General features: G+C 44.1%; 1 protein-coding gene across 3 annotated transcripts in view; it reads left to right on the top strand.

Annotated features, from left to right (window-relative positions):
* The window catches only part of plxnb3 (plexin B3), a 136994-nt gene that overhangs the window by 75375 nt on the left and 38004 nt on the right, over positions 1-23615 (top strand). For 2 of the 3 annotated variants that reach the window (XM_056275288.1, XM_056275289.1), the window contains exons 10-20: positions 1003-1111; positions 1658-1777; positions 1947-2057; positions 4740-4830; positions 5148-5317; positions 5432-5583; positions 7942-8047; positions 9952-10088; positions 10672-10848; positions 12772-12937; positions 23146-23277. In XM_056275288.1, coding sequence (XP_056131263.1) covers positions 1003-1111; positions 1658-1777; positions 1947-2057; positions 4740-4830; positions 5148-5317; positions 5432-5583; positions 7942-8047; positions 9952-10088; positions 10672-10848; positions 12772-12937; positions 23146-23277 — 1471 coding nt within the window. The remainder of the gene's footprint in view (positions 1-1002; positions 1112-1657; positions 1778-1946; positions 2058-4739; positions 4831-5147; positions 5318-5431; positions 5584-7941; positions 8048-9951; positions 10089-10671; positions 10849-12771; positions 12938-23145; positions 23278-23615) is intronic. The other variant, XM_056275290.1, reaches the window with a different exon arrangement.

The following is a 23615-nucleotide window of genomic DNA, read 5'->3' on the forward strand; positions in this document are numbered from 1 at the left end:
TCTCACCTCCACATGCCTACCCTTCCTCCTCTCCCGCTGCCTCTGGACATGCCTTCCCCCTCTCCTTCTCCTTCGCCCAACAGTAGCATAGTTTCCACCGGCACCCTGCTGGTTAACAGTACCGGTGGTGGTCTTTGGTAACCCGGACCTCGACCAATCCGGTATGGAAATCTGTTTTATGATCCACATATTTGATTTGGCAAAGATTCCTTCCTGACACAACCCTCCCCATTTGTCCGGGCTCGGGACCGGCACTAAGAACGCCCTGGCTTGTGCGTCCTCAGTGGCGGGGTTATTAAAGTGGCGGGGTGGACCAGACAGGAAACGAACCAGGCCCATCAGACCGAGCCAGACGGGACCGTCTCATATGTCATCATGTCATGTGTCTCAGGAGAATGATGACATGAGCTACGCTCAACATATCTCCATACTCATGTCACATGTGTGCTTCACTCACACACACACACACACACACACACACACACACACACACACACACACACACACACACACACACACACGGCTACACTCACACACACACACACACGGCTACACTCACACACACACACACAGCTCCACTCTCACACACACGCGCACACACACACACACACACACACACACACACACACACACACAGCTTCACACACACACAGACAGCTTCACTCTCACACACATACACATACACACACAACTACACACACACACAACTACACACACACGCGCACACAGCTACATACACACATGGCTACACTCACACACACACACACACAACTACACTCTCACACAACTACACACACACAACTACACACACACGCGCACACAGCTACATACACACATGGCTACACTCACACACACACACACACACAACTACACTCTCACACAACTTCACTCACACACACACACACTCACAAACACATACACAGTTTCACTCTCACACATACGCACACACATGCCTCAAACATATAGTTGCAGTGAGTGTGTGTGTGTGTGTGTGTGTTTCAGGTGCATGGCGTGTGTGAGCAGTGTGTGGCCCTGTAACTGGTGTCCACTGGACCAGCTGTGTACCCCCAACAAGAGCTGTCCCACCCCACCCATCATACACAACCACCGGGTGAGACCGTCTGTCTGTCTGTCTGTCTGTCAGCTTTGTGATGGTTCCTGTCTGTGTGTGCATGTGTGTGTGTTGATAATGTGTGTGTGTGTGTGTGTGTGTGTGTGTGTGTGTGTGTGTGTATTTGTGTGTTGATAATGTGTGTGCGTGTATGTTGATAATGTGTGTGTGTGTGTTGTGTGTGTGTGTTGATAATGTGTGCATGTGTATGTGTGTGTTGATGCGTGTGTATGTGTGTGTTGATAATGTGTATGTGTGTGTTGATAATGTGTGTGTGCGTGTGTGTTGTATGTGTTGATAATGTGTGTGTGTGTTGGTAATGTGTGTGTATGTATGTATTGATAATTTGTGTGTGTTGATATTGAATATGTTGTGTGCGTGTGTGTGTGTGTGTGTTGGTAATGTGTGTGTGTGTTGGTAATGTGTGTGTATGTATGTATTGATAATTTGTGTGTGTTGATATTGAATATGTTGTGTGTGTGTGTGTGCGTGTGTGTGTGTTGGTACTGTGTGTGAGGATTACTGACTGCTGGTTCTGCGTTGCAGCAGGACTCTCTGGTTCCAGGTTCTTGTCCTCAGGTCTTCTCTCTACAAGGCTCTCCACTGGTCCCTATGGGTTTCCCCTCCAGCCTGGTCCTGCTGGGCAGGAACATGGACGTCTTCTCTGTAAGTTCTGCAGGGTCAAAGGTCAGCTCACAAACACCGACCGTAGACAGGTCGACCTGTACACTTCACCTGTCTTACAAAGATGTGCGATCCAATATCTCTCCTGTGTGTGTGTGTGTGTGTGTGTGTGTGTGTGTGTGTGTGTGTGTGTGTGTGTGTGTGTGTGAAGGGGGAGGCTGAGTATGTGTGTGTGGTAGAGATAGAAGGAGCTCAGATTAACCTCACAGCCACTGTGGAGAAAACAGAGGAGACACAAACTTTTATCTGCACTCCACACCAGGTATTGCACACACACACACACACACACACACACACACCCCCCATCATCATCAGTGGCGGTCACTCAGGGTCCAGTATGACTGTCCTCCTTCTAGGTCCTTGTGGGTCTTCAGCTGGGCATAGAGGCTGATCCTGGAGCCACATATTTTGGGGCAATGTGGGCAGGGCTGTGAAGAAGTGGTTGAGGATGTGGTTTGGGTCTTTCTGGTAACTCGCTCCTTTCTGAGTCTGTGCTTGTTTTCAGCAGCAGGGTGGAGGTCACAGTTGTAGCGCCCAGCACCCTCATGGACAGCCGGCCTCCAGGCCTCCTTGTATCACTTCTTTTGTCCTCATGGGGAACGGTGTCCTGTCACGAGCTGAGAGTAAAGGACTTGTTTTGGGAGGCGAGAGTCAGACATGCGGAGGACATGGCCAGTCCATCTCAGCTGCTGTTGTGCGGTGGTGGCAGTTGTAGGAGGCATGTTGGCCTCCTGGAGGACGCTGAAGTTGGTGTGCTTATCCTCCCAGCTGATCTTAAGCATCTTCCTGAGGCATCACTGTTGCTATGCCTCGAGTGCCTTCAGGTGCCCACTATATGTGGTCCTGGTTTCTGACCCATACAGTAGGGTGGGCAGCACTACCGCTTTGTACACCAGAATTTTTGTTCTGGCCTGAAGGTCACGGTTTTCAAAAAGCCTTTTACTCAGTCTTGAGAAGACCCAGCTGGCACACTGGCCACTGAGACAATGGTGTATTTCAGTGTCAGTGTTGGCTTTGGAGGAGAGACGGCTGCCAAGATATGGGAACTGTTCCACGTTTTCAGAATCAGCATACTTTATTCATCCCCAAGGGGAAATTTTGGGTCTGGTGTTGTCTGCAGAGATGGATGGGGGCAGAGCTGGCACATTTCTGTTGGGTGGGGGTTGGTAGAGGAGATGGGTGTTTTTTGTGTTGAAGGTAAAACCACCACCGCATCCATCACAGAGCTGCAGTATGCCGATGACAACACCTTAATGTCCCTCGTAGAAGAGGAGCTACAGAACATACTGGATGCCTTTGCAAAGGCACACAAGCCGCTTGGCCTGGCCATTAATATTAACAGATTAGCAACATGTGTTTTCCGTTTTCTTTTTCAATTTTGCTAGTCAAGTTTGACTGTGTCTCTCTGAAGTTTGAATTCTTTAAAAATATATTATCAGAATCAGATACTTTATTCATCCCCGAGGGGAAATTGGGTATGAATAAATTATTCTTTATGAATACTTTATGAATACTAAAGTATTCTGTATTCATACCCAATCACCAAAATCAACATTTTAGCAACTTACAGTTGTTAAAATGTTAATTTTGGTGTCAGTCGTTTCTTAACAGACATACTAACATATGTAGTGCATCAGTATCTGAATTGGGTATTTATCTTGACAGAATGTAGAGTTTAAAACCGGCAGTCGTTTTGACCACCTATGATGGTTTTAGGTAGGAGTGAAGTCCTGGGCGTTCTAGTGGTAATCCCGCTCTGTCTGCACCCGTGGCTGAGTCTCAGGTGGTTCCTGTAGTCTGCCGTTTTACACACTGTTTGCTCGTATTCACATACAAGTTTAAGGCAGTCTTTGCTAAAATGAGCCGCAATGTCTTGATGCAGACTCTATAATCCAGGTCAGAAAATCAAAGAAGGTTGAATCAGTTCATCTGGGCACAACGTTTATCGAGAGAGAAATGTGTCATCACTCGTACTCAGTAGTAGTAGTAGTAGTAGTAGTAGTAGTAATAGAATGTTGATAAAAACTCATTTCCTTTATGTAAAGAGGCGCTTCCTCTTGATGAATTTGTTCTCAAATTCAGTCAACCTTTGTGAGGACATACGAACGACGTGGGTATATGGGGAGCATAGGTCACTGGAGTGTCCTCATAGTATTAGTGACGATTGCTATCATAATACCCTTTGCAATGCACATCCAAGTCCATGGGGGCTAATAATACAGTGGTTAACGTAAACATTATATGCATATGATATGCATATTATGTGCTTATGGGCAGCACAGTGGCCCAGTGGTTAGCACTGTTGCCTCACAGCAAGAAGGTCCTGGGTTCGAACCTGGGATTTTCCAACCTTTGGGGTCATTCTGGGTCGTCCTCTGTGTGGAGTTTGCATGTTCTCCCTGTGTCTGTGGTGGGTTTTCTCCGGGTGCTCCCAATTTCCCCCACCATCAAAAAGACATGCATGTTAGGGTTAATACTCCTGTCTGTACCCCTGACCAAGGCATGGCAAGAAGAACTGGAGTTGGTCCCCGGGTGCTGCACAGCGGCTGCCCACTGCTCCTAGCTACACAGCTGGGATGGGTTAAATGCAGAGAAGAATTTACTCAAGGGATCAATAAAATATATCAAAATCATCTAAGTGACCTCTTCAGTCTCAACTGACTGCAGGTATCTGCACCTTTATAAGGGTGGGGATATACACCCGATAGATACTCGAGTGTATTGATATTTTCTTACACCCCTAGAACAAACGCTGTTCGTAAATATTTCAGATAGAAGCTGAAGGTGTGAACAGAGAAAGCACCTGTGGTTCCAGAAAATGAATGAGGCAGTGTTGTGTAAAATGTTTCAAGCAGTTGTCGTTATCTCACCTGTCGCTCTCTCTCTCTGTGTCCAACTGTCTGTGTCTGTCTGTCCGTCTGTCTGTCTGTCCGTCTGTCTGTAGTTTCAGTATCCTGTCAGGCAGCTGCAGTATTCTGCTCCTATCTACCTGAGGAGAGGAGAGTTACGCATTGATGCCACGCCCACCCTCAGCCGTAAGACCACACCTGTGTGTGTGTGTGTGTGTGTGTGTGTGTGTGTGTGTGTGTGTGTGTGTGTGTGAAAATGTATAATGATCCTATGACTGCTAGTAGGTTATAGTACATCTAATTTTCAATAGACTAACTAAATATTCATTCACTGAGTCAGTTGGAGAGAATGTGTTACTCAGCATTATAAAATAGAAACTCTGGGAAGACTAATAACTATCAAAATATCAAATGACTCTGAAAACTCAAAGAACTGAACCTTCCCAAAGGATTCTATAATTCAAATCAGTATTCAGTTTATTTTTGCTGTTTATTTTCTCCAGTCCAGCTGTATGACTGCTCAGCTGGCCAGTCAGATTGCTCGCAGTGCAGGGCGGTGCCAGAGGGATATGGGTGTGTCTGGTGTACAGAACATCCTGTCGCCGGCTGTGTGTACAACCAGTCCTGTTCCAGTATTCCTGCTGACACCTGCCCACCCCCACAAATCACAGAGGTAACATCAGTCTCAGCAAGCCAAACCCACTGCATCTAGTCACACCCACATATTTAAGCAACACCCCTCCCATTACCCTGGTCTCTATCGCTCTGTCTGGCTGTCTATTTCTAGGTGGTTCCTGTCTCCGGACCACTAGAGGGCGGTATCTTAGTAACTATCAAAGGTTCCAACCTAGGGATGAAATACCATGATGTAAAGGACGGGGTCACAGTGGCAGGGGTGCAGTGTCTCCCACTAGCTGACAGCTATATAATCTCTTCCAGGTAAAACACACACACACACATACACTATCATCATCATCATCATCGGCAATCACTTGCGGTCAAGTTTGATTGTCCTCCTGTTGGTGAAGTGTATTATTTGTGGGTCTTCAGTTGGATATAAAGGTCGATCCTGGATCCACATAGTCTGTTGCAATGTGGGCAGTTATGTGTCACAGATGTGGCAGTCGTAGGTGGAGGAGCAGTTTTGGTGGTGGATCTCTCCTTTCTGCATTGCATTTTTGCTTCCATTGCACAGTGGAGGTCCTTCTTCTGTTGCGCTGTGCCTTCACAGATCATCCTTCTCCCAAGGTTCCTGTCACAGGACATCTCTTCCCAGTTGTTGAGGTTGGAAGTGGCATTTTCTCAGGTGGCATATGAGGTTATCCTTGTACCGCTTTTTTTGTCCTCCTTGTGTGCAATTCCCCTCCCTAAATTGGCCATAGAGGACCTGTTTTGGGAGACAGCAGTTTGATACAAGGATTATATGGTCTGTCCATCGCAGCTGGTGTCATTTGATAGTTGTGGAGATACTTGGTAGGCTGGCTTCCTTCAGGATGCTGATGTTTGTTCACCTGTCTTCCCAGTTAGTCCTGATGATCTTCCATAAGCATCGCTGGTGATATTATTCCAGGGCTTTGATGTGCCTGCTCTAGGTAGTCCAGCTTTCAGCACCATAGGGGAGTGAGAGTAGAACAGGGCTGGCTAACCATGTGCCATGGAGAGCCATGTGTATGCAGGTTTTCATTCCAGCTGGACTCCACACCAGGTGATTTCACTGATTAGCAACCCTTCAACCAAAGAGGAAGAATGTATCAGTGAAATCACCTGGTGTGGAGACGGGTTGGAATGAAAACCTGCATACACATGACTCTCCATGGCACATGGTTAGCCACCGCTGGAGTAGAACTACTGCTTGATAAACAAGCAGTTTGGTCTTAGTCTGGATGTCCTGATCCTCGAAAGCTATGCCTCAGCCTTGTGAAAACCCTACTGGTGCAATTTATTCTGAGTTGTATCTCAGCATCAATGTCTACCATGATGGACAGGACGCTGCCAAGATTTGGGAAGTGATACACATTCTCAAGAGTATTGCCATCAGTGTGAATTGTGGGGGCTTGGGGTGTTCCTTTAGGTACAGGTTTTCGACCACTATGAGGTAAACTCACTGGCTGCAGTATTCCAGTCAGGTTTTGATGAGGCAGGCTACTTTTAGGGCGCCTTTTCTAGCCCCTTCCACATGTACAGTGAGCAGAGTGGATCCTTCATAGAGCTGCTCAGTCATGGGTGCAGCTGCCAGAATGCTGTCTTTACCTCAGTTCTGAGAGCGAGATGACTGATTCAAAGCACCCACCACCTATGTGCCAATGCATGGCTAGGAGCTCCCAGACTTCACTGTCCTTTTCCCGTCACCATGTCCCGATCGCCATTGGACTTAAGAGATGGTATGTAGTGGAAAAAGACCTTCAGGAGAATGCCTTTCGTGGGATCTTTTACATGGAAAGACTGGCGCACAGTCAGTCACCACACAGTCCTCGAAAGTAAGAAAGCCAACCATTGCACTTTATCATCTCTTATTTAGGGCGCCACGGTGGCCCAGTGGTTAGCGCTGTCGCCTCACAGCAAGAAGGTCCTGGATTCAAACCCCGGGGTTTTCCAACCTTGGGGGGGGGGGGGGTCATCCCGGGTCGTCCTCTGTATGGAGTTTGCATATTCTCCCTGGGTCTGCAGTGGGTTTTCTCCGGGTGCTCCGGTTCCCCCCATCATCAAAAGAAACATGCATGTTGGGGTTTATACTCCTGTCTGTGCCCCTGAGCAAGGCAATGGGAAAAGAACCGGAGTTGGTCCCCAGGTGCAGCATGAAGGCGGCAGCCCACTGCTCCTAGCTACACAGATCACAGCTAGGACGGGTTAAATTGCAGCAACTGAATTTCCCCAAGGGGATCAATAAAGGAAACTTAATTTTGCCTGCATAAGTCAATGCTTGTGTATATATGTGGAGATTGTTGTGTTGTAGTGTTGTTATTCTATGTTAAATACACTGAGAGAGCCACGAACCCGGAGTCACATTATGCGTATGTGCAAACCTACATGGCCAATAAACATCATTCTGATTCTGAAACCTTTAAGAGTGGCAGGTGAGGTGCATCTTATATATATTCTGTATGAGGTCATTTGGAGGGAAAAAAACAGAATGCAAACAGGACTTGCCAGTTCACCTAGCAAAGTATTTACATAAACTGATCTGCTGTCTGAACATGTAAAACTGACAAAATTCCATGCTGCACTCCATGTACGTATGTGTATATATATATATATATACGTATATATATGTGTGTGTGTGTGTGTGTGTGTGTGTAGGATAGTGTGTGAGTTGCAGCCCAGCCATGAGCGGAAGGGTGGTCCTGTCTTGGTCACCGTGGGAACATCTCAGCTCGGAACATCAACCCAGATCTTCACCTATCAGGTGACGGAGGGATGAATGATTGACAGAACTCATTACTGTCTTGTGTTTAGACACAGTGCTGTACACAGTACACCGTACTGTAGTATATCTTACTGGTGTAGAAGTATACTGCAGTGTGGTATATCTTACTTGTGTACTAGTGTACTGTACTGTAATTTATCTTACTGGTGTTGAAGTATATCTTACTGGTGTAGCAGTCTACTTTACTGTAGTCTATTTTACTGGTGTAGTAGTGTACTGTACTGTAATATATCCCACTGGAGTAGTAGTGTAATGTACTGTAATATATCCCACTGGAGTAGTAGTGTACTGTACTGTAATATATCCTACTGGAGTAGTAGTGTACTGTACTGTAATATATCCCACTGGAGTAGTAGTGTAATGTACTGTAATATATCCCACTGGAGTAGTAGTGTACTGTACTGTAATATATCCCACTGGAGTAGTAGTGTACTGTACTGTAATATATCCCACTGGAGTAGTAGTGTAATGTACTGTAATATATCCCACTGGAGTAGTAGTGTACTGTACTGTAATATATCCTACTGGAGTAGTAGTGTACTGTACTGTAATATATCCCACTGGAGTAGTAGTGTACTGTACTGTAATATATCCCACTGGAGTAGTAGTGTACTGTACTGTAATATATCCCACTGGAGTAGTAGTGTAATGTACCATTAGAGCTGTAGTCCCCTGGATGAAGGAATGGAATTTGCATTCATCTTGGTCAAAACTGAGTTGCAGAGGGCGTCCGGGTAGCGTAGCGGTCTATTCCGTTGCCTACCAACACGGGGATCGCTGGTTCGAATCCCCGTGTTACCTCCAGCATGGTCAGGTGTTCCTACAGACACAATTGGCCGTGTCTGCGGATGGGAAGCTGGATGTGGGTATGTGTCCTGGTCACTGCACGAGCGTCTCCTCTTGTTGGTCAGGGCGCCTGTTCGGGGAGCAGGGGGAACTGGGGGAATAGTGTGATCCTCCCACGTGCGACGTCCCCTTGGTGAAACTCCTCACTGTCAGGTGAAAAGAAGCGGCTGGTGACTCCACATGTATTGGAGGAGGCATGTGGTAGTCTGCAGCCCTCCCCGGATCAGCAGAGAGGGTGGAGCAGCAACCGGCATGGCTCGAAAGAGTGGGGTAATTGGCCGGGTACAATTGGGGAGAAAAATGGGGGGGCCAAAACTGAGTAGCAGGACCATATTGGTCAGACTCGGTACAGTCACGTCCTCTGGATTTAAAAGGAACCTCAATTGATAACCAGTTTTTATTTTCCCATTATATCATGTATATCTCCTGTTACTGTTGCATCGCTCGCCACAACATCCATAAAATCAGGTGGCATTCATCAGAACATGTTACCCAGCTCCTGGTCCAGACTTTGTTAGACCACTTTAATACCTCAAACAACATGAAAACTAAACATTATCTGGGTTGAACTGAAGGAAGTTGTGAGCTGTAACGCAGTGCATTGCGCTTGCAAAGGTCATCAGACTTGACAGAGGCCTGTTGTACATCATCAGCATACCAACAATGGCATACCCAGCCTGAGCGATGGATGATGTACCCACTGGGAAAACAAGACAGGACAGCCCTGTGGGGCTCTCCACAGGTTAACAGAAGCACACAATGAGACATGAACACCAACTGAAACAGTGAAAGTACTTTAGTACAAGCAGCACATTGTACTGTACTGTAGTACCACATTGTGTTGTGTTGTGTACAGTCATGTACAACAAGCATCTGATGGGTCTAAAACAAATTTCCTATGGAACTATAAAGTCTGTCTAATCTCATCTAACATGGTGTTCTACACTATAGTGTGACGTCGTAATATTATGTACCCATGATGACTCTGTGTGTGTGTGTGTGTGTGTGTGTGTGTGTGTGTGTGTGTGTGTGTGTAGGACCCCCAGCTGTTAGATCTGGTACCTGATAAGGGTCCTATGTCAGGAGGGACCAGGTTGACTATCCATGGCAGACAACTGCTAACAGGACAGATGTCTAACTTGAGTGCCTTTGTCGGACCACAACCCTGCTACATGTAAGTACTCTAATGTGGCGCTAATACACAAATGTACAGCAATCTAAGTGTACTTATACTAGTCAGCTTATTGCTAAACTACCCATGGTATACTTACAATATGATTAGTACAGTGACTTACCAAACATCAACTAAGCTACCTTCACTAACCTGTCCACAGGAAACAAACTTAACTATATTACTTACTTAACTACTTACTTTACTTAACTATAACTAAACTTACCTTAACTTAACTATAACCTAACTTTAGTTAACTATATTATCACAGTATAGTAACCTAATTAGAATAGGTTAATATACTACTGAACTACACAAAGGTAAGGCTGTCTTTAAAAAAAAGAAGAAGCAAAATATTCAAACTGCTTTTAAACCTAAAACATAATTGCAGACACTTAAATCATCACTGGTGAAAATGGGAAGAAAAGAATGACAATATTCAAATTTCTCTATAAGGAACAGTTATTACTGAAGCTGAAAAGATTGCAAGCTCTTTCAATGATTATGTTTTTTATGTCTGTTAATGAACTAGCATCATTGGAATCACAATATCTAACCTCTGTCCTGTCCTTTCTTTTCCTTTCAGTGTTGATGAGGTGAATGAGACCCAGTTGGTTTGTCAGACTGGTCCCAGTAACAGAACAGCTCAGGTGGAGGTCAGGGTAATGTTTGGGAAGGCTAAGAGAACTGTTCCCAACAACGTCTTCAGTTACCTTGATGACCCCGTCATCACAGACGCCACGCCATCAGAGAGCTTCTATGAGTAAGACTCTTATATTCTGTCTATCCTGTGTGTAGTAACACAAATAGTGTACTGTGTATATGTAGTGATATATATAGTGTACTGTGTATATGTAGTGATATGTATAGTGTACTGTCTATATGTAGTCATATGTATAGTGGCCATATTCAAGAAAGGGGACAAGGTGGAATGTGGAAACTCCAGGGGCATCTCAGACCTGTCAACAACAGGTAAAGTCCTCGCTCATGTCCTTGCAAATTGACTGCTACCACTGGCTCAGTGTTGCTTCTGCCCGTCCAGAGGTACAGCAGACATGATATTTACAGCATGCCAGCTCCAGGAAAAATGCCGTGAACGAGGGCAGCCTTTGTACATGGCTTTCATAGACCTGACTCGGTAGATCACCAGGCTCTGTGGAGCACACTATCAAGATATGGCTGCCTTGACAAATACATCGGAATATTGAAGCTTCTACATGACGGCATGTCAGTCACAGTGCTCAGCAACAGCAGCTCTTGATTCAGAGCCCTTCGCTGTGGAAACGGGTCAAACGGATGCATCATCGCACCCACCCTTTTAGCCATCTTTATTGCTGCCATATTTCACCTCATTGGCGAAAAGATGCCACAGGGATTCCAATCTAGTATTAAACATAAAGAAGACCCAGGTCCTATATTAGCCTCCACCCAACCAGCCATCTACCCAGCCCACCATAAAAGTGGAAAACAAAACTCTTGAAAATGTTGATCACTTCCCCTACCTCGGCAGCCTTCTCTCCTCAAAAGCTGACATCGACTCTGAGGTCAACCGTTGCCTGTGTTGTGCCAGTGGTGCTTACACTAGACTCAGTAAAATAGTCTTTGAAGACCGAGACCTAAAGGCCCAAACAAAGCTCCTGGTCTACAGAGCTGTTGTTCTCCCCACCCTGCTGTATGGAACAGAGTCATGGACCACCTGCAGCAGGCACCTGAGAGCCCTGGAACAATACCACTAAAGATCCTTATGAAAGATCCTGAGAATCAGCTGGAAGGACAGATGCACCAACATCAGCGTTCTGGAAGAAGCCAACATGACTGGCACCACCACCACAACAATGTAGCACCAACTCCGATGGACAGGCCATGTCATCCGCATGTCCAACACATGTCTCCTGAAACAGATCCCGTACTCCAGCTGAAGGAAGGTCAGCGAGCTCCCGACGGGCAAAAGAAAGGTTTCAAGGACAATATCAAGACCAGTCTGAAGAAATTCAACATCACATCGATGTACTGGGAACACATCGCACTGGATAGACGCTCCTGGAAGAAATCCGTGCAGGAAGGAGCTGCATGTCATGAAATGAAACTACACTGTGCCGCAGAGAAAAAGCAACAGCGCCGCAAGGAGAGAGAGAAAAAGGCTATACTACCACCACTTTCCCCTGTCCACACTGCACCAAAGTATGTGGATCGCAGATCAGCCCCTACAGCCATCTGAAGACCCACAAGTAGACAACCCAACAGAGAGGACAGTCATACTCGCTTCGAGTGACTGCCGATAACTGATCAGTATGTGTTGGTTTACGATAAACATCAACAATCAAATGTCCCCCGTCACCAATTGCAATTTCACAGTCTAAAAGGCCAACCTGTCATTTTTCACATCCTTCCGGGTGAACTTGATGTGGTTGGTGTGCAGATGATGCTGTTCAGACTTGCTGTAATCTAGGTTTCTCTGCTCAAGCCTGTGTGTATGAAAGCCCAGATGTTGATCCAAGACTACTGCTGTGTAACTGTGATTGTCCAGCTGTTGTATTTAACTGGATATTGTTTATTTTTACATTCTGATGGTTTGTAAAATGTATTGCATTTTAATGTAGGAAATATACGATATAATGTTTAATTGATTAACGTCTAAATAACAGGAAACGTCACATGCTAACTTCCTTTCTTCCTGGTGTTGTAGAGGTGGGCGGACTATCAGAGTGACAGGCAAGAACCTGGATGTGGTGCAGCAGCCAATCATATCAATCTGGGTGGAGCCTGTGGAGGTCCAGAGGGTGAAACGAAAAAAACGATGGGCTCTCCTCACTGCCAAGCAACAGCTGGTCTTTAACAGCACCATGACAACGGTGAGACAGTCTATCTGACAGTATTGTAGTCTGCATGTTTGTTTTTTTTAACTTAGTTTTTATTTCAATTTCAACAACTTATACAACCAAATTCACAATTTTTCCTGCTGTTTTTTCCAGGAAAGGAGGGGTCGGGGTCAGGGATGGGAGTTGTGTATGAGTGTGTGTAGTGGTATGGGTGCGTGTATATGCCTAGACAGATAAGGTGAATTCAGAAGATAGAGATGTATGTATGATACAGAATGTATACAAGGGTCTAGAACACTTCACTGTCTCAGTATAGCCATGGCCGGGCTCCACCTTTTAATATCTTTCTGAAGTCTCAAAGAGTAGGTTATTTGTTCCATCTGATATGTTCCCCATACTTTCTCAATCCATAAATTGTATGTTGGGGGTTAGGTTTTAACCACTTAATTGTGATGCATTTAATTGCTGCTGTTAGTAATATTTGTAAAAGGTGTTTTTTTAGCTCTTCCATCAATCCCTTCCAGCGTTAATCCCAGTAATGTCATCTTTGGATCTTTTGTGATGTTTTGGTGGAATATTTCTTTAAGTGCCTCAAACACCTCTTCCCAAAATGTTCTGAATTTAGGCCATGTCCAAAATATGTGGGTATGGCTGCCAATTTGGCCCACAATTTCTCCAGCATTTATTTGAGTGTGTTGGGCCCATTTTAGCCACTATTTCTGGTGTCTGACAGAATCTCATAACTACCTTCCATTTGAATTCCTTCCATGTATTTGAATTGGTTACTAGATTTCCTTCAGTGCATATTTCTTCCCACATGTCCTGCAGTATATCTGTATTCATTTCAGTTTCCCATCTTCCTTTTATCTTCCCATCTCTTTTTATCATATTCAAGCCTAAAAATATTTGGTAAACATGACTTATGACTTTCTTATCCCTGTTTGTAATTTTATCATGAACTCTTCAATTGGAGTGGGCACTAATACTCTATCCCACTCTTTATGTTTTGTGTTACGTTCCCCTTTAAAGGTCCCGGGGATGAGGGGAAGTAACAAAGAAAATAAAAGTATCCCGGGGGAATAAGAAAGGTGGGAGGCAGAACCAAGTGTAAAAATAAACAGATTTATTAACAAAACCTAACCCTAAGTCAATATATACAAAAAAGGGCAACTGAAGACACTGGCTCTTAACTAACCAGGCGTAGCTAACAAAAACTCAGATCAGACCAAAAAGAACACTAACACAGGTTTCACCCTCCTTCTCACAGAATATTGAGTATTGACACACGAGCTCGCTCTCTGGTTGCCAACACTGGCCCACTGGCCGTCTCTCTCTCTCCGGCTGCTAACAATGGCCCACTGGCCATCTCTCTGGCTGCTAACAATGGCCCACTGGCCGTCTCTCACTCTGGCTGCCAACAATGGCCCGCTGGCTGTCTCTCTCGCTCTTTCTCTCACTCTGGCTGCCAACAATGGCCCGCTGGCACTGTTAGGCATCTCTCTCCAAGTCTTATATCCAGCTGATGAGGATTGGAATCACCTGGGCTCAACAGGAGGCGGGGCATTACCTGAAGAGGGGAAATTACAGACATGCGGCACTAGGGCCATAACACCCCCTCCCATAAAAACAAACCCTAGGTTTGTATACAAGAGGGCAATTGCACACACAACACACGGCACTGGGGCCGTAACACCCCCCCCCCCCATAAAAGGGGGTAATCCTCTTCACTCAGTTTGAAGTTGGCATCGTCCCTCTCCCTGAGCTGCTGCATCAGTCGGATGTTTTGCTCTTGCATTTCCTCAATTGCCTGGCCTGTCACGTCCATTTGGCTGAGCAAGGCATTCTCCTCCTGTTTCGCTATTGAAAGCGTCTTGTTGAGGATGTCGATCTGCTCCTCTACAGAGCGAAACTTCTTCAGGGCCTCTTCGTCAGCCATTTTCTTGCCTTCCCATCGCTCCCTCTCTTCCAGGTCCTTTGGCTTCTGCCTCAGCTCCTCTGCCTCTGACTTGGTCTTCTCAGCCGCCGTGAGCTATCCCTCTGCTCCTTGGATGCTGAGCGGTACATGTTAAGCAGCAGCTTCATCTCCTGCTGGGACTTCTGGGCTTTTTTGAGTTCTCTGCGGACACACTTCAGCTGCGCCAGCTCTTTCCTCTTTTGATTCACCAACTCCAAACGAAGCTTCTCTGCCTCAACCTGCTTTGCATGGCACTGACATGTGAGGTCAGCGACGGCAGACTCGAGGTGTGCAATTCTCAACCTCCTGCTTCTGTGGCTGGTTTAGGTCCTCCCTATTCTGTCTCATCTGGGGACACGACCACTCGCCAACTGCGGTTCTGCCGCTTACGTTTTAAGGCCTCACAATTGGCAACCAAATGTCCAGACCTATGGCAAAAAAAACACTGTTTCTCCACTTTAGGATTTGAAGGGGTGCTGACACGTAAAGCTTGGGTAACATGCAGGTTAGCATTTCACGAGGAGTTGCTGCAGGGGGAGGAAATATTATACGGCACAAAAATGGTTTTGTGTGTGAGCACAAATTCGTCCGCCAACACCGCAGCCTGATGCAGAGTGGACACTTTTTCTTCATACTGCACCTCTAGCTGTCGCATTTTAATAGCCGTCTCTGCCTCCAATTTCTTCAATTCCAACTCCCTGTGAAGCTGGAATTCTCTTTCCCTTTCCTCCTTTTCCAACTGGTGCCGAGCAAGACGGACTTTTAACTGTGCATCCAGCTTAGAACCAGGAGTAGACACGTGAATCAAAAGTAGCCATAGCTAAGAGAACAAACAACACCATACACGGGCTGAATGTTAATTAGCCTCCGCTACAGCCACTCGACCTCACAATTTCAAAATCACGTCCACCGGTGGCAAATTATGGCAAGCTCAAAATAAACGTATGGTTAGCCTTACAAACAAACTTACCTCGGAGTGTGCCGGGCTCGGGGCAGCTTTAAAGGCTGAACTTTGGCAGCCTGAGCCCGAAAAGCCTACCCCCGCCAGGGAGCATTGTCCCCACCCAGGATTACTCCTAAAACAAGAAAGGCAAAATAACAAAAGAGTGTCCGATGGAAGGACTGAGCACAGCCCAGCTGGACACTCACCTACTCTAACCAGGGAAGCTGCCTGAAACACCAAACAAATCACAGTACTCACCACACCCGCCACCAGAGACAAGATGCACACAGCAATGACTTACACCCACACAAGGAATCCACCTCCGAACCCTCTTATTAAAAAAACAAACAAACTCCGGACGAGACCCCAATTGTTACGTTTCCCGTTAAAGGTCCAGGGGATGAGGGGTAGTAACAAAGACAATAAAAGTATACCGGGGGAATAAGAAAGGTGGGAAGCGGAACCAGGTGTAAAAATAAACAGATTTATTAAGAAAACCTAACCCTAAGTCAGTATATACAAAAAAAAAAGGCAACTGAAGATGCTGGCTCTTAACTAACCAGGCGTAGCTAACAAAAACTCAGATCAGACCAAAAAGAAAGAAACGAGAAACAAAAACAGTAACACAGGTTTCACCTTCCTTCACAAGGAGTATTGAGTATTGACAAGAACTCGCTCTCTGGTTGACAACAATGGCCCACTGGCCGCTTCTCTCTCACTTCGGCTGCCAACAATGGCCCACTGGCCATCTCTCTCTCTCTGGCTGCCAACAATGGCCCACCTCCTGCCGTCTCTCTCTCTCTCTCTCTCTCTCTCTCTCTACACACAACGCACAAAGTCCCTTAATTGTAAATACCTGGAAAGAAAATCTGTGTTAGGAAGCATAAATTCCTTTCTCAGCTGTTCAAATCATTTAAGGATACCATCCTTATTAAGTTGGTGTAGATTAGTGGGTCCATATTTGACCATTTTCTAAAACCTGCATCTATATGGGAGGGTACAAAACCTTTATAGATCCAATATTAGCTAGTGCAGAAATTACTTTAGGCAATCCAAATGACAGTTTTATTTTCCTCCAGATTTTTAGTGTAACTCTAGTCCATTCACCCATTTGAGTTTCTTTTAAGGGGACATCTGGGAAAGGCAAGGTCTGTAGGGGCTTCACACACAATTTTTTTTCTATGTTAAGCCAGCAAGTACATGTAATATCCTGAATCCATATTGTTAAAGGTTTTAACTGTGCAGCCCAAAAATAATGTCTTATATTCGGGCGTTTGAGCCCTCCATGCAGTTTTGATAGCTGTAATGTTTTTGGTCTGATTCTTGGCCATTTTCCTTGCCATGTAAATTTTGAAATGAGCCTGTCTAATTTATCAAATATAGATTTAGGAATATCGATAGGTATCATCTGAAATGGATAGAGAAGCTTAGGTAGCACATTCATGCATATACTCTCAATACGTCCTAACAGAGACAGGGAAAGTGTTGACCACCAGTCCTAATCCTTACTGATATTATGAATTATGCATTTGTAATTTGCATCATATAGCTTTCCTTGCGATGAGGGGATTTGAATATGGAGATATTGAATGCCATCTTTAGGCCATTTAAACCCACTATGGAGTTTGACTGTTTGAGGAATTCTACCACTTATATCCATTGCCATTGTTTTGTCCACATTTACTTTATAACCCGAGAAGTACCCATATTTTGAAATAAGATCCTTTAAGTGTGGGATTATTGTTGTAGGTTCAGCTATATATAAAAGCACATCATCTGCGTATAAGGATAATTTGTGTTCTTCATTTATTGTCAGTCTCTTTATGTTATTGTCATCTCTGATAAGCTGTGCTAATGGTTCAATACTAATATCGAACAGTAGGGGTGATAGCAGCCCTGTCTGCTGCCACGTTCTAGGGCAAATCGTTTACTTTAAAAGCAGCTTGTGGATTAGAATATAGTGTTTGTATCCACTTTATGAAATTAGGGCCAAATTTGAATCGTTTCAGTGTTTGAAGCAAGTATTGCCAGGATACTTGATCGAATGCCTTCTGGGCATCGAGGGATAATATCATTGCTTCCTTCTCCTTGACTTTCGGATGAGTCATTAAATTTAATAGTCTTCTGACATTGTCCCCATAATATCTTCCTGTGATAAACCCGGTCTGATCAGGATGAATAATTTCTGTGATAATTTTATTGATGCGTCTCGATAGAATGAAATAGGCCTATATGATTGGCATTTGGTGGGTCCTTGCCTTCCTTATGTATTACAATTATTGTCGCCTCCCTCCAGGAGGGGGCCATGGATCCAGATTGTAGCGCATGGTGGTAAGCTTTTAATAGTAAAGGTGATACTGTCTCTTTACATTTTTTATAAAATTCATTAATATACCCATCTGGTCCGGGGCTTTTATTGTTTTTCAGTGTAGAGATTACCTGTTGTATTTCCCATTCCTTAATTGGTTCAGCCAACTCTTTTGCCATGGTTTCAGGTAGCTCTTTTATTTTGATGTCTTTCAAAAACTGTGCCAACTCTTTATCTTTGCAAGTGTCTGTGTTTTTGTATAGGGATTTATAAAATTCTGCAAAAGACTCTGAAATGTCATCTGGTTTTGTAAGTGTTGAGCTATTAGGCTTTAATTTCTGTACTACATTGGATGATTGCTGTTTTTTAAGTCTTAATGCTAACAATCTACTTGCCCTGTTACCATTTTCATAGTATTTTTGATTGGTGAACCTTAAGTTGCCCTCTATCTTTTCTGTGATTAGGCTATTTAGCTCTCTTCGTGCTTGTTTGAGTGCATTAAGTAGATTGGAGGATGGTGTTCTTTTATGTTGTTGCTTGAGCTATCTTATTTTGTCTTCTGATACATGTTGTTTTGCTTCCCTTCTCTCTTTTTTTTTCGCGCCTGTAAATGTGATAATGCGATCTCTTATATAAGCCTTAGCACAGTCCCATAGAATGAGAGGTGATATTTCAGGCGAGATATTTGTATCTAAATAGTTGTGTAGTTCAGTTGTTACAAATAAGATAAATTCCTTATCATTTAAAAGTGATGCATTTAATCGACATTGTTTAGTTGCTGGCCTGTGACCTATGTTCCATGAGAGTGCTAGAGGTGCATGATCAGATAGAGTAATTGGTAGAATCTCCATGTCGTCTATCCCGTGGAGTTCTGCGTGGGGCGAAAATATAATCAATTCTAGAATAGGATGAATGTCTATGTGAGTAAAAAGTGAACTCTCTACCTTTAGGGAATTTACATCTCCAAATGTCCGCCAGACCTGACTCTGTCGATAAGTGTCTAAGTAAGAATTTTACTCATTCTAGAAGTGGGGGATTTTGAGGTAGGTTGTCTATCCATAGGGTGAGACATAACAGTTGAAATCCCCTCCTAGCAGTAGGATACCAGAGCTGTTCTGTAGGATTGTGGTGAAGATTGTACCAATGAAGTCAGGCTCGTCCTCATTTGGAGCATAAATGTTCATAAAAGAGACTCGTATTCCATCAATAGATCCATTTACTAGAATAAATCTCCCTTCAGCATCTTTGTGGAATTTAGTTTGTGTAAAATTAACCTGCCTATGTATCAGAACAGATACGCCTCTCTTTCTACCTGATGGGTGTGATGAGTAAAATACTTTGTCCGCCCGAGATTTTTTTAGTTTCTCGTGTTCTATTTCCGACAAGTGGGTCTCTTGCAAAAATGCTATCTGAGTGTTGGCCCTTTTTAACTGATTAAGGATTTTCTTCCTCTTTATAGGACTAAGAAGACCTTTCACATTGTAACTTATGACTTTAAGTGATCCCATGACTTAAAGTTGGAATTAGGTAGAGTATTAGTTTTGCCCTTGAGTAATGTGATGGGAAGGGGAGGCAAGTGTGGAGGAGAGAGTTGGAAGTGGGATGTAGTATCCATGTGTGTGATTGTATGAGAGTAGGTGGGTGGGTATAAGAAAGTACTTGCGATAGGTAAGGGTAGATAATGTGGGGAAAGTGGGGTATCGTAACAAAAGAAGATATATAAAAGTAAAATACATACACTACCGTTCAAAAGTTTGGGATCACCCAAACAATTTCGTGTTTTCCATGAAAAGTCACACTTATTCACCACCATATGTTGTGAAATGAATAGAAAATAGAGTCAAGACATTGACAAGGTTAGAAATAATGATTTGTATTTGAAATAAGATTTTTTTTACATCAAACTTTGCTTTCGTCAAAGAATCCTCCATTTGCAGCAATTACAGCATTGCAGACCTTTGGCATTCTAGCTGTTAATTTGTTGAGGTAATCTGGAGAAATTGCACCCCACGCTTCCAGAAGCAGCTCCCACAAGTTGGATTGGTTGGATGGGCACTTCTTTGAGCAGATTGAGTTTCTGGAGCATCACATTTGTGGGGTCAATTAAACGCTCAAAATGGCCAGAAAAAGAGAACTTTCATCTGAAACTCGACAGTCTATTCTTGTTCTTAGAAATGAAGGCTATTCCATGCGAGAAATTGCTAAGAAATTGAAGATTTCCTACACCGGTGTGTACTACTCCCTTCAGAGGACAGCACAAACAGGCTCTAACAGGTACTATTTAATGAAGATGCCAGTTGGGGACCTGTGAGGCGTCTGTTTCTCAAACTAGAGACTCTAATGTACTTATCTTCTTGCTCAGTTGTGCAACGCGGCCTCCCACTTCTTTTTCTACTCTGGTTAGAGCCTGTTTGTGCTGTCCTCTGAAGGGAGTAGTACACACCGGTGTAGGAAATCTTCAATTTCTTAGCCATTTCTCGCATGGAATAGCCTTCATTTCTAAGAACAAGAATAGACTGTCGAGTTTCAGATGAAAGTTCTCTTTTTCTGGCCATTTTGAGCGTTTAATTGACCCCACAAATGTGATGCTCCAGAAACTCAATCTGCTCAAAGAAGTGCCCATCCAACCAATCCAACTTGTGGGAGCTGCTTCTGGAAGCGTGGGGTGCAATTTCTCCAGATTACCTCAACAAATTAACAGCTAGAATGCCAAAGGTCTGCAATGCTGTAATTGCTGCAAATGGAGGATTCTTTGACGAAAGCAAAGTTTGATGTAAAAAAAATCTTATTTCAAATACAAATCATTATTTCTAACCTTGTCAATGTCTTGACTCTATTTTCTATTCATTTCACAACATATGGTGGTGAATAAGTGTGACTTTTCATGGAAAACACAAAATTGTTTGGGTGATCCCAAACTTTTGAACGGTAGTGTATATAAATGGATATACATGTAAAAGTATGAAATAGTGTGTGAAATAATTAGTAATACTAAGTACAGCAGTATGATCACCATAATGTTTTAACGTTAACAAAAAGCATTTCTATTGGGATAGAGGAAAAGTCAGTATCCCTGTTGCTCTTATTCTTACGGCAGGATCCCTGAGGAACAGTGGGATCTGTGCAAATAGAACTGAACATAAAGTAAGATAAACCATGAACTCAACCAGCATTAGCGTCCGATCACTCTTTTGGGACAGGGTCCCAGGCTGCAGGTCTGAACAGGCAGCTGTGCGAACAGTCTTTAAAAATGTTCGCATTCGCTTGGATATAAAACCAAGCATACCAACCAGTGTCGTCAGTTAGCACTCAGGTTCCTGCAGAGCTTACGAATACAACCTAGCAAAGATAACAACGCCTTAACCTCGATGTCTCAGTTATCAAAGTAATTATATATAGCTTATTGTGAAGCTGGGAAATAGTCGCCGTCAAGGTAAATATAGAGAAAAATTAAAGAAAAAGAATCACAGATAAGTATTCTATGGGGATATGCCCTTTGTTCATTACAGCAGGTTTGCATAGACAAACCTACCAAACCTACATCAAATCCATTTCTATACACACACACACACACACACACACACACACACACACACACACACACACACACACACACACACACACAGAGTACCAAAGCGCACGGGCATATCGACATGCAAACGTACAGACAACCACAAGGGATTTGCATATTGTTAACCTTGCCACTAATAAGAAACAAAAATACTCATATCAACTGTATGGATTGACATTTAGAAAGTTGTCGATAGAGACACGATCATGTTTGGTCACTTGCCCGTATCAGTTGATGGAATGACCTTTTTCTTTACATAGTCCATGGCTTTGGCGGCATCCACGAACTCTTTCTCCTCGTCGTTGTGGGAAATGCGGAATCTAGCGGGGAAGAGTATTCCATAGCGGACTCCTGGTTTTCCTTGGAGCATATTCCTGACGTCTGTGAAAGCCGCTCTGGCTTTAGCGACATTGGCTGTGTAGTCCGGAAATATGGCGATTGGATTGCCGTTGTAGTTGAGTTGGCCACCCCGGTCACGGGCCTTCCTCAGGACGTCCATGGCGTCCCTGTCATTGTGTCATTTTGCAGTGATCATGCGCGGCTTGTCTCCCAGTTTTCTCTGTGTCAGACTTCGGTGTGAGCGCTCGATCTGTACATCCTTGTCCAACTGGAACACTTCCTTAAGAAGTTATGGAAGTATGGAAACTGCTGCGGGAGAGCTTGATCCTGGTTGCTCAGCGACCGCCATGATCCAAATGTTACCTCTCCTCATCTTCCCCTCCATGTGCTCGCATTTTTCTTTTAAGTCTTCGACCTGCTTCTTGAGGTTTGTTACAGTGATTTGTACTGATACTACTTCATCCGACCATGTTGACGGTCCTTCCTCCACGGCTTTTACATGAGCTTTAACCTGGTCTATTTCTGCACAGGTTGCGGCCGTAGTGTTAGTAAGCCCTCTTCAGCTCTTCTCTTATTACACGGGATATACGTATCTTTTCTTAACGAGGAGAGGATATCCGCTTTGATCGATGCAATGTCCATGGTCGGACTTACCGTGGGTGTGGGTGAGGCTTGACCGGGGTTACCTGAACTCTTCACCGTGGATAGTTGGGCCTTGCGTTGACCGGACCGCCGTATTTATATTTTCGAAGATTAGACGCCATCCGTGTTGGTTTTACTGATCTTCAGCTACACTTTGATTTATTAATAACAGATTTAAGTGTTTTGTATAATATTTAAAATGACGATGTCATTAAAATGTGGAATTAGCAAGGATTCTGCCGGAGCCCTAAAAAGTAGCTGTTACTCCATTTGCCGCTCAACCGGAAGTCCCTAGTCTGCATGTTTTGATTGGCTCATGTCTTGTTGTATATCTCCAGCTAAGCAGAACCCATAGCAAAGCAGATTCATTTTCTTTTCTCAGAAATGAATCTTTGGGAAAAGAAATTATACTTCATAATAAATGTTGTCTGTCATTTATCTATTCTGAATGTATTGACCTCCATCTCTCTGTCCCTTTTTTCAGGTGTCAGAGCGCTGCAATTTGATATCACCAGTGGAGATGACCTGTGTGACCCCCAGAGTGACCCCTGAGGTGAAGGTGAAAGGAGTATGGTTTCAACTGGACAATGTCAGAGTCGACTTTGAGAACATCAAGGTACCTGTCTTTCTGTCTGTCTATCTATCAGTCTGTCTGTCTCTCTGTCAGTCTCTCTGCCTGCATATTTACTTATATATCCATTTTTTCTACCTGTATATTTGTTTTTCTGTCTGTCTGTCTGTCTGTCTGTCTGTGTCTGTCTGTGTGTCTGCCTGCCAATGTAATTATCTATATTCACTAATCTAATTTCAATTCAGTATATCCTAATCTACTCTAATTTTCATGAATCCCATTTTATAAAAACAGTCTTCTTCTTTCGGCTGCTCTCGTTAGGGGTCGCCACAGCGGATCATCCGTCTCCATCTCTTCCTGTCCTCTGCATCTTCCTCTGTCAC

This window comes from Lampris incognitus, chromosome 2, assembly GCF_029633865.1.
Source record: "Lampris incognitus isolate fLamInc1 chromosome 2, fLamInc1.hap2, whole genome shotgun sequence".
NCBI classification, from domain to species: domain Eukaryota; kingdom Metazoa; phylum Chordata; class Actinopteri; order Lampriformes; family Lampridae; genus Lampris; species Lampris incognitus.